This window comes from Pan troglodytes, chromosome 4 (assembly GCF_028858775.2).
Source record: "Pan troglodytes isolate AG18354 chromosome 4, NHGRI_mPanTro3-v2.0_pri, whole genome shotgun sequence".
In the NCBI taxonomy this organism is placed as follows: Eukaryota; Metazoa; Chordata; class Mammalia; order Primates; family Hominidae; genus Pan; species Pan troglodytes.
This window is the reverse complement of record NC_072402.2, coordinates 178,113,849-178,130,000: the sequence shown is the minus strand read 5'-3', so window position 1 is coordinate 178,130,000 and position 16,152 is coordinate 178,113,849. Positions and strand designations below refer to the sequence as shown.

Sequence of the window (16,152 nt, the reverse complement as noted above, 5' to 3'; positions counted from 1 at the left end):
AGAATCACTTGAACCCGGAAGGTAGATGTTGCAGTGAGCCGAGATCATGTTATTGCACTGCAGCCTGGGCGACGAGCTAAACTCCATCTCAAAACAAACAAACAAACAAAAACGATGGGAGATGATTGCATAGAAAAGACTGGTGATCAGAAGAGAAATCTGTGGTGGGTGGACCCTGGGCACGATGGAGGGCCTGGTTTGCAGGCAGGAGGCATGTCAGAGGATTTCTCAGGCCCTGGCTGGCAGTGTGGGTTTTGGGATGTAGGAAGATGGGGTGTTTTTCTTTTTTCTTTTCTTTTTTTTTTTTTTTTTCTGAGACGGAGTCTCGCTCTGTCCCAGGCTGGAGTGTAGTGGCGCGATCTCAGCTCACTGCAACCTCTGCCTCCCAGGTTCAAGTGATTCTCCTGCCTCAGCCTCCCAAGTAGCTGGGACTACAGGCACCCACCACCGTGCCCGGCTAACTTTTGTATTTTTAGTAGAGATGGGGTTCACCATGTTGGCCAGGATGGTCCGCCCGCCTCAGCCTCCCAAAGTGCTGGGATTACAGGCATGAGCCACTGTGCCCAGCCAGTGGGGTGTTTCTATCTCATGATTTTGCCCTGTCGATGCTGAGAGTGAGAGGGGAGGAGCACCCTGAACTGTGTGCACCCAGGAAAATGGGGGGGAGGAGCTCCTGTGGGGGCCTTGTGCTGCCAGTGTTGTGCTATTTGGAATGCATGCTGTCTCAGGGTTGGGATGCAGGACAAGAGGGGAGGGAGCATGCAGAGAGGCGGCTGTGGACCCCACGCACCAGGACGGGGCAGCACTGGGAGGGCACCGAGGGGTGGGGAGGAAGCAGTGGGGGCTTTGATGAGGCTGAAGGATGTGGATCAAGAACAGGGGAAGCAGGGAGAGAGACATAGAAGGCAGGTGTTCCGGGATGGCGCGGTCTCTGGTGATGACCAGGTCCAGGATGCGCCCACAGAACTGAGTGATTCAGGAGAAGACGGGAGGGCCGTGCAGGGGGGATCTCAGAGGCCAGGGTGCTGGTGAGTCAGCCCTGTGGATGGTGAAGTCATGGAGAAGGGCAGGAGCTGGGGGGGGGGGGATGGTGAGCCAGGAGCTACGGTCAGCAGAGAATGAGGGGAAGTGACGGGGGGGTGCAGCTGATGACAGCTTTAATGGGGAAGAGGGCGGCGCTGCCAAAGAGCAGGACCCTCAGAGGGACTGCTGTAGGGAGGGCAGGTGGCTGCGAGGAGTTCAGGCATGTGGGGTGGAGGGCAGTAACCGCCCAGGGGCAGTGCCATGGCCAGAAAGCCAGGCTTCACATAAGGCAGGAAGGGACATTCGGAGTGGACAGTGAGGTCTACAGCAAAGTTTGCCGATCACACAGGGCACAGTGGAAGGTTGGTAAAGGCAGAGGGGTCACTGGAATAAGTTATGGTATGTCATGAAAAAGGAGACATGTCATGAAAAAGCTTGCGTGGATGGGCAAAAGGGTTGGCAAGCACGATGGATGGTCCTGCTCAGCAGTGATGCAGGTGCTTCCATTGGTGGCACGGTGCCTCCAGGAGGAAGCTCCTACAGACTCCTCTCCCCATCCACCCTTCACCCATCCACTTACCTTTCACCTGTCCACCCACTCTTCCACCCATCCATCCATTCATCCTTCCACCCACCCATCCATCTGTCCACCAGTTTACCCACCCATCCACCCCTACTTCCAACCGTCCATCCATCCATCCACCCACCCACCCACCCACCCACCCACCCATCCACCCATACTTCCGTCCATGCATCCATCCACCCACCCACCCACCCATCCACCCATCCACCCATACTTCCATCCATGCATCGATCCACCTACCCACCCACCCATCCACCCATCCACCCATACTTCCATCGATCCATGCATCCACCCACCCACCCATCCACCCATCCACCCATACTTCCATCCATGCATCCATCCACCCACCCATCCACCCATCCACCCATACTTCCATCCATGCATCCATCCACCTACCCACCCACCCATCCACCCATCCACCCATACTTCCATCCATCCATGCATCCACCCACTCACCCATCCACCCATCCACCCATACTTCCATCCATGCATCCATCCACCTACCCACCCACCCATCCACCCATCCACCCATACTTCCATCCATCCATGCATCCACCCAACCACCCACCCACCCACCCATCCACCCATCCACCCATCCACCCATACTTCCATCCATCCATGCATCCACCCACCCACCCATCCACCCATCCACCCATACTTCCATCCATGCATCCATCCACCCACCCACCCACCCATCCACCCATACTTCCATCCATCCATGCATCCACCCAACCACCCACCCACCCATCCACCCATCCACCCATACTTCCATCCATCCATGCATCCACCCAACCATCCACCCACCCATCCACCCATCCACCCATACTTCCATCCATCCATGCATCCACCCACCCACCCACCCATCCACCCATCCACCCATACTTCCATCCATGCATCCATCCACCCACCCACCCACCCATCCACCCATACTTCCATCCATCCATGCATCCACCCAACCACCCACCCACCCATCCACCCATCCACCCATACTTCCATCCATCCATGCATCCACCCAACCACCCACCCACCCACCCACCCATCCACCCATACTTCCATCCATCCATGCATCCACCCACCCACCCATCCACCCATCCACCCATACTTCCATCCATGCATCCATCCACCCACCCACCCACCCATCCACCCATACTTCCATCCATCCATGCATCCACCCAACCATCCACCCACCCATCCACCCATCCACCCATACTTCCATCCATCCATGCATCCACCCACCCACCCATCCACCCATCCACCCATACTTCCATCCATGCATCCATCCACCCACCCACCCACCCATCCACCCATACTTCCATCCATGCATCCATCCACCTACCCACCCACCCATCCACCCATACTTCCATCCATCCATGCATCCACCCAACCATCCACCCACCCATCCACCCATACTTCCATCCATCCATGCATCCACCCACCCACCCATCCACCCACCCATCCACCCATACTTCCATCCATGCATCCATCCACCCACCCACCCACCCATCCACCCATCCACCCATACTTCCATCCATGCATCCATCCACCCACCCACCCACCCATCCACCCATCCACCCATACTTCCATCCATCCATGCATCCACCCAACCACCCATCCACCCATACTTCCATCCATGCATCCATCCACCCACCCACCCACCCATCCACCCATACTTCCATCCATCCATGCATCCATCCTGTCACCCACCCACCTACCCACCCACCCACCCATCTGTCTGTCCACGCATCCGTCCATTTATTCATCTAGTGATTCATCATTCATCCATCCCGTTTCCATCCATCATCCATCCAACCATTCTTTTTTTTTTTTTTTTTGAGACGGAGTCTCGCTCTGTGGCCCAGGCTGGAGTGCAGTGGTGCGATCTCCGCTCACTGCAAGCTCCGCCTCCCGGCTTCACGCCATTCTCCCGCCTCAGCCTCCCAAGTTAGCTGGGCGCCCGCCACCACACCCAGCTAATTTTTTGTATTTTTAGTAGAGACGGGGTTTCACCGTGTTAGCCAGGATGGTCTCGATCTCCTGACCTTGTGACCCACCCACCTCAGCCTCCCAAAGTGCTGGGATGAGAGGCGTGAGCCACCACGCCCGGCCCATCCAACCTTTCTTATATCCACCCGTTGAATCTCCTTTGCACATCTCTGTCTTGGGCTTAGGAAGATGAATAAAATTGAGCCTCTGTTCAGATGTGATCATAAAACCACAGTTCAGTCTGGTTGTGTTCTAGCAGGAGCTCGAGGAGGAGGAGGCTGATGCTGCCTGAGTGATGAGGGCGTCTGAACTAGACCCTAAAGAGGGAGGCCCTCGGGAGGGAAAGAAGGAAGGAGGGATGTCCCAGGAAAAAGGACAAGTGTTCAAGACAGGAAAACAACAGGCACTTTGGGAGGATGGGAGGAGGAGGTCCATGCCTCCTAGGAGAGGAAGCTGGAGAGAGGCAGTGGCTGGAGGGCAGAGGCCCAGCCCGCCTTGCTTTATCTTGGGAACAGAGGGGAGCCATCCGAGGAAGCTGGGCTGACAGCTGCCGCACGGTGGAGCTGGAAGGTGTCTGCTGGATGTGCACTCCTGAGAAGGGGGCCACCAGCTCAACACTCCAGACCTCAGTGGGGGTGGCGGGGTGTTCTCTCTCCTGCAGTCATGGGGCTGGGCAGGTGGACACTGGCCTCGAGCCTGGTCTCCTGACCTCCCGCTAGGTCCACTGGGAAGGTAGAGTCTATTCATCCGGACAGGTCTAGCCCCATGCTCATCATCCCTCCTCTGTAGCTCTGAGGACAGACCACCACCCACTCCGGTGCCCACATACATGCCTAGCTGTCTTCCTGGCGTGGACTTACTTTCCACTACCTGGAAAAAAAATCCCCCTCCTTCAAAGCCCAGCTCAGAGGATTCCTTCTTAGCCCCTCACCACCTGAGGGGAGCCACCTCACTGCAGGGATCCCCCAGCCCCTGGCCCAGACTCCTCTCATGGCAGCCCCAGGCGTGCAAGCTACGGGCTGCCAGTGCCCAGGCCCCGCTGCGGTGCATGTGAAGGCTTGGCACCCCCCAAGGGGAAGGGGCTGCAGAGCCCACAACCCCCTTCCACCTTGGGGCCCCAGGGGAGGGCTGGCAAAGCAAAGACTCGGTGGTCGTCACAGCAGTGGACAGGCGAGGCGCTGCCTTCTAAGGGTGGCTGGAGGGCCTCAGTGTCCCAGTCTATACAGTGGGTCTGGATGTGTGGTTTAAGGCCCTTCCTGCTCTGGACCCATAGTGAAGTGGTGCCTGGAAGGGTTTGGCCAGGAGAGAGGGATAGAAGAAGGGAGAGGCCAGAGATCATTGACCGGTGACCACGTTGCCCGTGTGAGGCCGAAGCGAGATCTTGGTGTGCAGCAGGTGCCGTCCTGGTGCTGCGTCCCAGGGTGGCTTGGGGTCAAGGATTCCCTGGGCTCCACCCCACCCCCGTTAGCTTCAGGGCGGGACCCTGGGGCCTCGGGGAGCTAGACTACTGCTGCCTCAAACCCCAAGGGACCTGTTGGACGGGAGGGGCCTGGGGGCAGAAGAGTGGGCTGTGCCCCCAGGAGGACAGGGACCTGGGGGAAGGACAGGACGCAGCCCTGGGCCTCTGGCCATGCAGCCCTCCCTTCCTGTTGTCTCAGGATGGCCCCGGCAGGATGCATCTGCCAGAGTTCCAGACCCAGACCTCCCCTGGGGCCTGCTCCCACCCACACCGGGATCCCACCACATACACACTCATGTGTGAACACACGCCAGCATGTCCGAGATACACAAACATGCATGCATGCTTGCACATACACAGGAAGCCACACACACCACTCAGACATAGGCACACACAGACTCACACACCCAGGCCTACAGTTACAGATGCACATGGCGGCACACGTGTGCGCACACACACACACACCACCCCACGGGGAGGAGGGTGTGGGGGCAGCAGGGCTGAGTCCTGCAGGAGAGAAGGCCCAGCCCGGCCAGCCTACAGTCTCTGGCTGATGGTGGGTTTCAGCCAGATGAGGCGGGTTTATTTGTATGTCTGAGGAAGAGCCCTGTGAGAAGGCCTGGGGGTGTCTAGGGAGGCCTGGGCAGGGAGAGCCCGGAGGAGGCTGGGGCAGCCAGCAGGGTCTGTGAGGGTGCGAGAAGCTGAGGAGCGAAAGGGCACCTGTGAGGTGACACCACGTGGCCTGGGAGGGGGCAAGGCCCCTGGCAGAGAGCAGGCAAGAGGGGGCGAGGCCCCTGGCAGAGAGCAGGCAGGAGGGCCAAGGCCTGCGTGGTGCGGGGAGGACCTGGGATGTGCGGGGCCCTCTGGGAAGCAGCGGGTGTAGGGCTGCAGTTCAGGAGGGAGGGCCTCAGGCAGCAGCACCGCAGGGGCCGTGATGTGGAGGTGACACACTCCAGCGCCCCTCCCCCACTCCTTCATGCCAGCCGCTCAGCTCACCGGGGTCAGAGGTCGGGGTTCGGTCCAGGGGCGGTGTGTAGCTGAGGATGGGGGCTGTGGGGCAAGGCAGGGTGCGCCTGTGGGAGAGGTTCGTGGCTGTCTTGGGGCCTGGGAGCTGGTGCTGCTCACGGCGCACGTGGTGAGGCCAGGCCACGCGGTGCTGGCTGAGAACCTGAGCTGCTCCGGCCCTGCAGGGGTCTGCGCTTGCGATGCAGAATGCTCAGCCATGCCCCATCAACGTCGTGCCAAGTCACAGCCCAGCACCACGCTGACCCTGTCTCCCACCCCAGGCCTGGCGAGTGGCTACTCCATGACCCCCCCGACCTTGAACATCACGGAGGAGTCACACGTCATCGACACCGGTGACAGCCTGTCCATCTCCTGCAGGTACTGGGTCCCTCTCCCACTGGCAGGCCAGAGAGGCTGCACAAGCCCAAGGCAGGAGGTGGTGGCTGTGGGCCCAGATGGCAGCCCCCTCCCAGGGCAGAGTCAGGGCAGAGTGGCCTCGGGGCCGTGTGGTCTCCCAGGCTGTGGGTGACTTCGGTCCTCCCCAGCCTCAACCACACACCCCCATCAGCATTTCTTTTTTTTTTTTTTGAGACGGAGTCTCACTGTGTCGCCCAGGCGGGAGTGCAGTGGTGTGATCTCGGCTCACTGCAAGCTCCGCCTCCCGGGTTCACGCCATTCTCCTGCCTCAGCCTCCCAAGTAGCTGGGACTACAGGTGCCCACCACCACGCCCAGCTAATTTTTTGTATTTGTAGTAGAGACGGGGTTTCACCGTGTTAAGCAGGATGGTCTTGATCTCCTGACCTCGTAACCCACCCGCCTCAGCCTCCCAAAGTGCTGGGATTACAGGCGTGAGCCACTGTGCCCGGCCCACCCCATCAGCATGTCATATGGGGCCTCATCACCCTGCACCCCACTCCTGATACCTCACACTGACCCCAGGCCACCTCCCAGGTCATCTGCATCCACTCCCAGCCACCGTGGGAGCACCCACTGGGGCCCCAGAGATGGTACCTCCCCACCTTCCCAGCTGTGATCCAAGGCCTGTGGACAAGCACAGGAGCCCGGTAGAGGCCCGGGGGTCGGGGAGTGCCCTGCCCTGGGCACGGTCTGTAGTGTGCGCCCAAACCCTGGGCAGTTCCATGCTCTGGGTAAGATAAACCTGGTGAGGCTCAGCCTGAGGGAGGCTTCTCAGGGACAGTCCCCATGGGCTGCCCTGGGGCCCACCTGACCACTCCTGTCCTCTGCCAGGGGACAGCACCCCCTCGAGTGGGCCTGGCCAGGAGCTCAGGAGGCGCCAGCCACGGGAGACAAGGACAGCGAGGACACGGGGGTGGTACGAGACTGCGAGGGCACAGACGCCAGGCCCTACTGCAAGGTGTTGCTGCTGCGTGAGGTGCACGCCAACGACACAGGCAGCTACGTCTGCTACTACAAGTACATCAAGGCACGCATCGAGGGCACCACGGCCGCCAGCTCCTACGTGTTCGTGAGAGGTGAGACTTGGAGGCGGGCCAGGCTGGGGCAGGGTCCCGGGCAGCTGGGGCCCACACCGCCCCCAGCCTGTGGACCCTGGGCTGGCAGGAGGAGAGAACGGGGCCCTACCTGCTCCAGCGGGTGGCTGGTTCAGGACCAGCACCACCCAGCCCCGTGGAGCCCTCCCCCAGCCTGGCCGCCACGTCCCTTCCCCAACACCTTGCTCCCTCTCCATAGACTTTGAGCAGCCATTCATCAACAAGCCTGACACGCTCTTGGTCAACAGGAAGGACGCCATGTGGGTGCCCTGTCTGGTGTCCATCCCCGGCCTCAATGTCACGCTGCGCTCGGTACGGCCCCACCCCAACCCCAGCATCCGACCCTCCCATCCCACCCCTGGAAAAGGCGGCCACCTGTCTGGCCAGGAGCAAGGGGCAGCTGGGCAATGATGGTGGCCTTGTCCCTCCAGCAAAGCTCGGTGCTGTGGCCAGATGGGCAGGAGGTGGTGTGGGACGACCGGCGGGGCATGCTCGTGTCCACGCCACTGCTGCGTGATGCTCTGTACCTGCAGTGCGAGACCACCTGGGGGGACCAGGACTTCCTTTCCAACCCCTTCCTGGTGCACATCACAGGTAACAGGGCTGTGCCCCGTTCACAGTAACGGGGCTGTCACTGCCTCACTGGCCTCAGTGGGTGTCGTCCTGTGAGGGCATGGGAGTCACTGTGTGCGTGTCAACAGGCAACGAGCTCTATGACATCCAGCTGTTGCCCAGGAAGTCGCTGGAGCTGCTGGTAGGGGAGAAGCTGGTCCTGAACTGCACCGTGTGGGCTGAGTTCAACTCAGGTGTCACCTTTGACTGGGACTACCCAGGGAAGCAGGTGAGGTCAGCAGCGCTGCCAGGCTGTCCTGTCCCCAGGAGTCCCTGTGACTGTACAGCACACACTGGGCCTCCGTATGGAGGATGTGTGGACCCAGGCCTGCCCCAGGGGCCCCAGTCTGAGTGGCAAGTGTTCCACCCAAAGAAAACTCAGGGCCTGGGTCCAGGGCTTCCGGAGCCGCCGCTGGCTGGGCTGGGAGGTGTGCCTTCGGTGGGGTAGCTGTGCAGGAGCCCGCCTGCTGACGCGGGGCTTCCCTGGGTACGGGCAGGCAGAGCGGGGTAAGTGGGTGCCCGAGCGACGCTCCCAGCAGACCCACACAGAACTCTCCAGCATCCTGACCATCCACAACGTCAGCCAGCACGACCTGGGCTCGTATGTGTGCGAGGCCAACAACGGCATCCAGCGATTTCGGGAGAGCACCGAGGTCATTGTGCATGGTATGGCCTGGGAAACAAGGGTCCTTGTGCCCTGTGGGCCTGGGCCCAGAGCTCACGGTGCCCTTGAGCACTCAGGAGTCCAGCCAGAGGGAAGGGAGGGCCATGAGCAGAGGAGCTGCCCAGCTCCTGCACCGGGCGGCATGGCCAGCCCCAGTCTGCGGATGTCTGGCTGCCGGGGCTGCAGGGGCCGTGGGGGGAGTCCCTGGTCAGTCCACGACGGGTCAGTCCTGGATTTACAGTGACTTCTCCTGTCTGGCAGAAAATCCCTTCATCAGTGTCGAGTGGCTCAAAGGACCCATTCTGGAGGCCACGGCAGGAGACGAGCTGGTGAAGCTGCCCGTGAAGCTGGCGGCGTACCCCCCGCCCGAGTTCCAGTGGTAACAGCCCTGGCTCCCCCCCGACCCCGCCGCTACCCTTCCAAGTCCAGGGGCAAAACAGACCATAGGGGAAGACGGGCAGCGTCCTCCCCGTCAGGACCCGCACACGGAGACCAGGCATTGGGGGGGCCTCTCTCAGGAGACCCCCCAAGGAACCCGCCCATAATGCGATATTTCAGATGGAAGGTCTGTCTGTTCCTGCCACACTGTGAAAGGTTTCAGTACCAGCCTTCTGTTACATGTGGGTGTGGTGGGCACAGCGAGGGGCTTTTCCTAACTGCCTCCTGACCGCTGGGCCCCTCTCTGCCCTGCAGAATCTCCAGGGCCTGCCCTGCAGCAATGGTTTAGCGTTCCCTATGCCTCCTTTTGCGAGGCTGCCTCTCCCAGGACCCTTCTGTCCAGAAATTTGGAGATGCCACAGGGAATTGACAGATTGCCTGGGCTGGGCCTGTGCTGCACGGCAGCAAGCGAGAGAGCTTCCAGGAGGCCGACAGGCTGCTGGAGTCCCCGCAGATCCCCGATCTGCAAGCGTGTGCCGAGGCCTCAGGGGTGGCCCTGTCTCCGCTGGCTACTCCCTGCAGGCTCTGGGGGGGCATGGCACCCCTCACAAACACATCCTCAGGCCGTCTGAGTCATCCACGTGGCTCACCCACAGTCAGTCACACTTTGAGTCCCCATTGCATAGACGAGGAAGCAGAGGCTAGGAAAGGGTATTCCTAACTGATCGCCAATTCCCCAGGAGGGGTCTCTGCACTGAGCTAGCCCAAGAGCCTCCTCCTCTTCAGCCTGGGCACCTCCCTCCTGGCAGGGCAACTTTTCCTGGAGCTGGGCAAGCAGAGGCCCAGGGTTTCCTCCGCCAGGGCCCCTTGCACTGGCTGGGGGCTCGTCTCTCCTGGGATGGAAGGCCCAGGGTGTCCTGGCCCTGAGCCCAGTGTGACCCTCCCACTGAGGACACAGACTTCGGTGTCCATCCAAGGCACCTGGTCAGTGCCAAGGCCCTTGGGGCAGAGTCCTGAGGGCACTGGCAGATCCTGGAGCCTCACTCACAGGTACAGCTCCTGGAGACCCCTGGGCCCTGTCCCCTGCCCTCCAAGGCCACCATTACTGAGCCTGCTCTGGGCAGGTGGCAGCTCTGTTGTGTCCAGGGTCTACCCAATCCTCAGGCAGCTGCCTCTCAGAACAGCTTTCCACTGGCTCACTCCTGCCACATCTGGCTCTCTTCCTATGGCAGCCACCCACCCTTCCTGTGGTGCCCACCCTTCCTATGGCACCAGCACATGACGATGGCGAGCACTGACTGGGTGGACAGTCTAGCAAACACACAGATGGGCTGGTCCTTGGCTTCCGAAGCACCTGCAGTGTGTCCAGCACGCTGCTGTCACTGTCCGGGTTAAACCTCACGACAGCTGCAAGGTGCATGTCATCTCCATTGAGGCAATGAAGGAGTCTCAGATCCAGCAAGTGGCAGACTCAGGACCAGAGCCATGCAGACAGCACCACCTCAGTTCCGCCCCTGCCCTGCCCTGCCTCACTCTGTGACCCCGGGCCAGGCACTCCCCCCGGGCCCCTGCTGTGATGTCCAAGTTGAGAATGGGCCCCTGCCTCCCCTTCTCTGTTGGTCTCTGCCCGAGGGCTGTGCCTCTCCCGGGACACAGTGGTGTGTCTCTGGCCTGCCACACCCAGCACCAGGGGCAGGCACCTGTCCAAAGGAGGAGCATCTCCATACAGAGTCCAGGCCACAGAGACAGGTGCCTGCAGGGGCCCCAGCACACCCTCTGGGGCTGAGGCATCTGCTTCCTCACGTGTGCAGCAGACATGTAGGGATCTGGGCGCAGCTCTGCAGGAGGCAGCACTGCCCTCGTGGGGCTCCCAGCCCAGGGGGACGATGGGCAGTCAACAGACACAGCAAGGCAGGGGCAGGCCACAGCATAGGACAGTCAGGAAGGCTGCACGCCCCCACCCAAATGAAGGAGGCAGGGAACCCTGCAGATTCCTGGCTACAGAAATGAGTGTCCCAGCGAGGCAGGCAGCGAGAGCCAGGCCTGGGGGCGGGGTGTGGGCAGCAAGAAGCCCACGTGTCTGCAGGGGCCACGCACATGTCAAGGAGCTAGCCTGTGCTCACAGGGACTGCACCTCCACTCCTTCAGATGTCTGTAAGAAAGAGGACGGGGTCTCCAGGCCGTGCCCAGCTGGGTGGAGGAACCAGGTGTGTGGGACCCTCCTGGGCTGGGCTGGGCTGGGCAAGCCTGGCTGAAGAAGGCTGTCTGCAGCCACAGGCAGGGAGAGAAGGCGGCTGCCCCAGCAGTGACATGGTCATCTCGCTACTTGTGGAGAGTTCACAGAGGCTTTGGGGCAAGGCAGGAGGTGCTACTGCAGACCTCTGACCAATGCCCGAGCCGGCCGCCTGACACGGTTGTCACACCTGGCAGATACGGCCTGGAGACCATCCCCTCGCAGACCAGTGTTCCCCGCCCTACCTTGCACTCCTGCCAGCCCCTCCCTCCTCCCAACTGTATTGGGGTGGGGGTGCCAGCATGAGCTTGGGGCTGCGGTGGGATCTGTATGGGCCCTGACCTCCCTTCCCTGGCCAGGTACAAGGATGGAAAGGCACTGTCCGGGCGCCACAGTCCACATGCCCTGGTGCTCAAGGAGGTGACAGAGGCCAGCACAGGCACCTACACCCTCGCCTTGTGGAACTCCGCTGCTGGCCTGAGGCGCAACATCAGCCTGGAGCTGGTGGTGAATGGTAGGTCAGGGACGGGAGAGCGCACGGGTGGGCGGCCTGGCATTGGAGGCCAGCTGACCGGCCATCTGTGTGCCCACAGTGCCCCCCCAGATACACGAGAAGGAGGCTTCCTCCCCCAGCATCTACTCGCGTCACAGCCGCCAGGCCCTCACCTGCACGGCCTACGGGGTGCCCCTGCCTCTCAGCATCCAGTGGCACTGGCGGCCCTGGACACCCTGCAAGATGTTTGCCCAGCGTAGTCTGTGAGTACAGCTCCAGCCTCAGGTCCCCTGCACAGCCACAGCCCCCAGCCTCAGCCATGAGGAACCTCCTTTACAGCACCCCTCACTGCCCAGGCCTTCCCTGTACCCCTTCTCAGGGCCCTGCTCTGAACTTGAACCCTACCTTCAGCTATAGCCAATCCCTGGCCTCACCTCGCCTGAGTGAGGCTCAGAGCCTCCCTTGCACCCATCCTCCATCAGCTGGCCAAGCTGGACACAGGATGGGTCTGGCCCCTGCCCACCTCCCTCAAGAGCGAAGACCTCTGGACACATAATTGCATCATCTGGAGGGAGAAGGAAGCACGTGTCTCTGAGCACCCAGCAGGACACCTCCAGCGGGGCGGGGACCTGGGGGGGTGTTGCCTGAGCCCCTGGGATGGTTGCACTGAGCCCCACGGCACACCATGTGTGCTCATGGGCCTCAGCTCATCTGTGCAGCACTCACACCCCCTTATAGACAGGGAAATAGGGTCAGAGAAGGGAGGCGGCTTTCCCAGGGGCACAGCTGTAAGCAACAGCACCCACCCACCTGCTGAGCCATGCTCCCCTCCACTGAGCGGGATGCCAGCAGGACAGTTAGACAAGCAGGGGGTGAGAGGAGGACGCCCAGGTGGGCAGGGCTTGAAGGCACTAGGGAGCCAGTGAAGGGTGTTGAGAAGTGGAGACATGGCTCAGGTTTGCCTTTTAGCAAGAGATTCCTAGTATCAAACTGGGGCGGGATGGGAGCTGGGAACCTACATGGGAGATGAGGGTAGCCCCACTGGCTGTGGCTCTGGTGTGGTCAGTGGGGGAGGCTCAGTAGGGGTGGCCTGAGCCGGCCCCAGATGTCCAAGGTTCATAGGTATTCTAGATCATGCGGCGTGCAGCTCACTGCCAGCACCTCCAAATGTCCTTCCTTCTGGGTGTGCCACCTTTATGCTCTGTGCCAAGTGATGGAGCCCTTCGGGGGGTCCCTGCTCGGCTCCTCCACAGGGGCAGATATGAGCCTCCCTTGGGGCCCTGAGACTACCCCCCCAATCCTGGCAGGAGGCCAAGGTTGCTGGGGATGCACACCCCGCCCAGAGGGAGGCCGCAGCTCCTAAAGCAGGAGAGAGGGAGAGGCTGGGCAGAGATGCCTCCTGGGGCAGCATGGGACTGTGCTGGGCCTGCAGCCATGTGGGCAGATCCCAGGTGGCCTCTGCAGGAAGGGGCACAGAAGCGGGACAGAGTGCACATATGCCTGAGGGACAGTGGGCACAGGAAGCTGGTGTTGGCAGCCTGTGTAGGATGGGTTGCCGGGTCCTGAGCCTGAAGGGTGGGAGACAGAGCTCCAGAAACAGGCTGGGCTCGGTGGCTCACGCCTGTAATCCCAGCGCTTTGGGAGGCCAAGGCAGACCAATCACCTGAGGTCAGGAGTTCGAGACCAGCTGACCAACATGGAGAAACCCCAACTCTACTGAAAATACCAAAAAAATAGCCAGGCGTGGTGGCATATGCCTATAATCCCAGCTACTTGGGAGGCTGAGGCAGGAGAATCGCTTGAACCCAGGAGGCAGAGGTTTCGGTGAGCCGAGATTGTGCCATTGCAGTCCATCCTGGGCAACAAGAGTGAAACTCCGTCTCAAAAAAAAAAAAAAAACCAAAGTCCCCTTCCCATCTCCCTCACCCAGGCCCAAGGGCCAGCCTCGCCCACCACCCCATATGAGAAGGTGACTGGATATGACAAGGGCTTGACCCCGCCCCCCAAGTGGGCCCTTCCTGCCTGTATCCCTGACCTGCCCTTGCCTCTTCTGGTCCTGGCAGCCGGCGGCGGCAGCAGCAAGACCTCATGCCACAGTGCCGTGACTGGAGGGCGGTGACCACGCAGGATGCCGTGAACCCCATCGAGAGCCTGGACACCTGGACCGAGTTTGTGGAGGGAAAGAATAAGGTACAGGCCAGCCGTGCCGCTGAGCGCCCAGGGAGAAGGAGAAGGGAGGAGAGAGAGGCCACTACTGCCATGTGGTTTCCACCTGGCTTCCAGAGTGCTGGGCAGAGCAGCCGAGAGCGGGTGACCTTCCTGCAGTCTGTAGGTCTCGGCCACCCTGCCTGCAGAAAGGTCAGAGGGCCAGTCTCTGGCTTTGTGATGGAGGGCGGACCTCTGGCGGCTTCCCAGACAAGGAAGCTGACATGCAAGGCCACCTGGCCAGGCCATGAGCCCCTGAGGCCCACAGGCCCCAGGACCAGGAGGGGACAGGGCTGGAGGCTGACCAGGTCTGCACAGAGGGCTGCTGAGCCGCTGGCGCAGCCTGGGGGCAACGCCGAGAAGGGGGTACTGAACAAAGGCACCTACTTCCTCCAGTCACTTCCTGTTTTCCTACACACCTCCAGAGCCTCTTCCTGTTCCAGTCCTGGACAGGAAGTGCCCAGCTGGGGGTGGGGTGGGGGTGGGGGTCTTTGGATGGTAGGCAGGGCCTGTGGCCCTCTCTCCTCCCCTGTGTCTCAGGCTTCCTACTCCCTGAGGCCTCAGTCCTTCTGGGAGCCATCCCCACCCCTCTCAATAACCCTGGGCCTCGGGATTGCTGCTGAGGATAGTGCTGGGCTGAGGAGGCCATCTCACGAGGATCTCAGCAAGCAGCGACTGGATTGGGCCTGACCCCATCCAGAAGTGACTGGCCTTTGCTGTGACCCAGGCTGAATTCTCACCCTGGCTTGCACTGACGCTGGTGCCCCCTCAACACAGCCGCGGCCAGAGGTCTCTCTGGTCCTGTCAAAGTCTGCCCTCTGACGTCACTGCAGCCTAGGCCAGCAGTCCATACACTGTCCCTTGACTTTTCTGGGCAGCTACCTCTCTCTGCTGCCCAGGGGCCTTCTCTCCTCTGCCTCACTATCCCTGGTCCTGTGAGTTTTGGTCTTCTCCAGCCCAAAGCCTCAGTTTCCCCCATGATTGGGGGTGGGGCACAGCGACCTCCTTGCAGAAAGACAGGGCCCAGGTTGGGAGAACTTGGGCAGGAAATGGATCCTTGTGCCTGTGCTCTCCCAGACTGTGAGCAAGCTCGTGATCCAGAATGCCAACGTGTCCGCCATGTACAAGTGTGTCGTCTCCAACAAGGTGGGCCAGGATGAGCGGCTCATCTACTTCTATGTGACCAGTGAGTGACCAGACCAGGACGGGCAGGCCTGGGTACAGGGTCAGGAGGGGGCAGGTTTGGGCTCATTGAGTTTCTGGGGTCTTTGGGACACCCAGGAGAGAGAGCCAAGGCCTACCGGTTGTAGACAGGAAAAATAGATTTAAGGGTCACCAGCATAGGGCCTGGGTGCTGGCGCACTGGGATGGAATGGCATCCTCTGTCCCCAACCCTGGGGCTCCTCCCTCAAGGATGCCCTTGGCTCACTGCAGCTCTTCCTAGCTATACCCACTCCCACCCTCCCCTTCCCAAGCCCTGAGACCTTGTGACTCATGTGAATTTTGCTCTGGGGAGAAGCTCTGTGGTTTACTCAGATTTTCAAATGTGGTAGTGACCTCAGGAGAGCTGAGCCCAGGAGCAGACGTCACTGGGTCCCAGAATGTAGATCAGGGCACCAGCAGAGAGATGTAGATCAGCGCACCAGCAGAGAGATGGAGCCCAAAAGAACACTTGGGGGCTGGGGGGCTACAGGAACCTGACCAGAAGTGACCAGAGAGACAAGAGGAAGTGGGTGCACGGCACTGGGAAAAGCCAGGGAACACATTATTTCAGGCTGAGCATGGGGTGGGGCATGGCAAGCTTCAAGAGAGAATGAGGACTCAAGTCCCACTGAGGGTGACAAGGAACTCCTGATGACCTGGGCTTTTGGTGGGGTGGGGGGCAAGCAGTCCACCTGGGGCCCCTCCAGGAGAGAGGGAGGGAGGGAGGGAGGCAGGAGGAGACCCCGGGGCGGCAGGTGGATGGGGGAGCAAACTCCCAGGGCAGTACCACAGGGCTTCT

The 16,152-nt window shown here is 61.0% G+C and overlaps 1 protein-coding gene across 6 annotated transcripts in view; it reads left to right on the top strand.

Moving 5' to 3' along the window:
- The window catches only part of FLT4 (fms related receptor tyrosine kinase 4), a 49,230-nt gene that overhangs the window by 12,375 nt on the left and 20,703 nt on the right, over positions 1-16,152 (top strand). For all 6 annotated transcript variants that reach the window (XM_518160.7, XM_009450334.3, XM_016954471.2 and 3 more), the window contains exons 2-12: positions 6,335-6,431; positions 7,303-7,547; positions 7,765-7,877; positions 7,997-8,159; positions 8,267-8,406; positions 8,675-8,843; positions 9,103-9,220; positions 11,812-11,966; positions 12,046-12,208; positions 14,009-14,135; positions 15,228-15,336. In XM_518160.7, coding sequence (XP_518160.4) covers positions 6,335-6,431; positions 7,303-7,547; positions 7,765-7,877; positions 7,997-8,159; positions 8,267-8,406; positions 8,675-8,843; positions 9,103-9,220; positions 11,812-11,966; positions 12,046-12,208; positions 14,009-14,135; positions 15,228-15,336 — 1,599 coding nt within the window. The remainder of the gene's footprint in view (positions 1-6,334; positions 6,432-7,302; positions 7,548-7,764; positions 7,878-7,996; positions 8,160-8,266; positions 8,407-8,674; positions 8,844-9,102; positions 9,221-11,811; positions 11,967-12,045; positions 12,209-14,008; positions 14,136-15,227; positions 15,337-16,152) is intronic.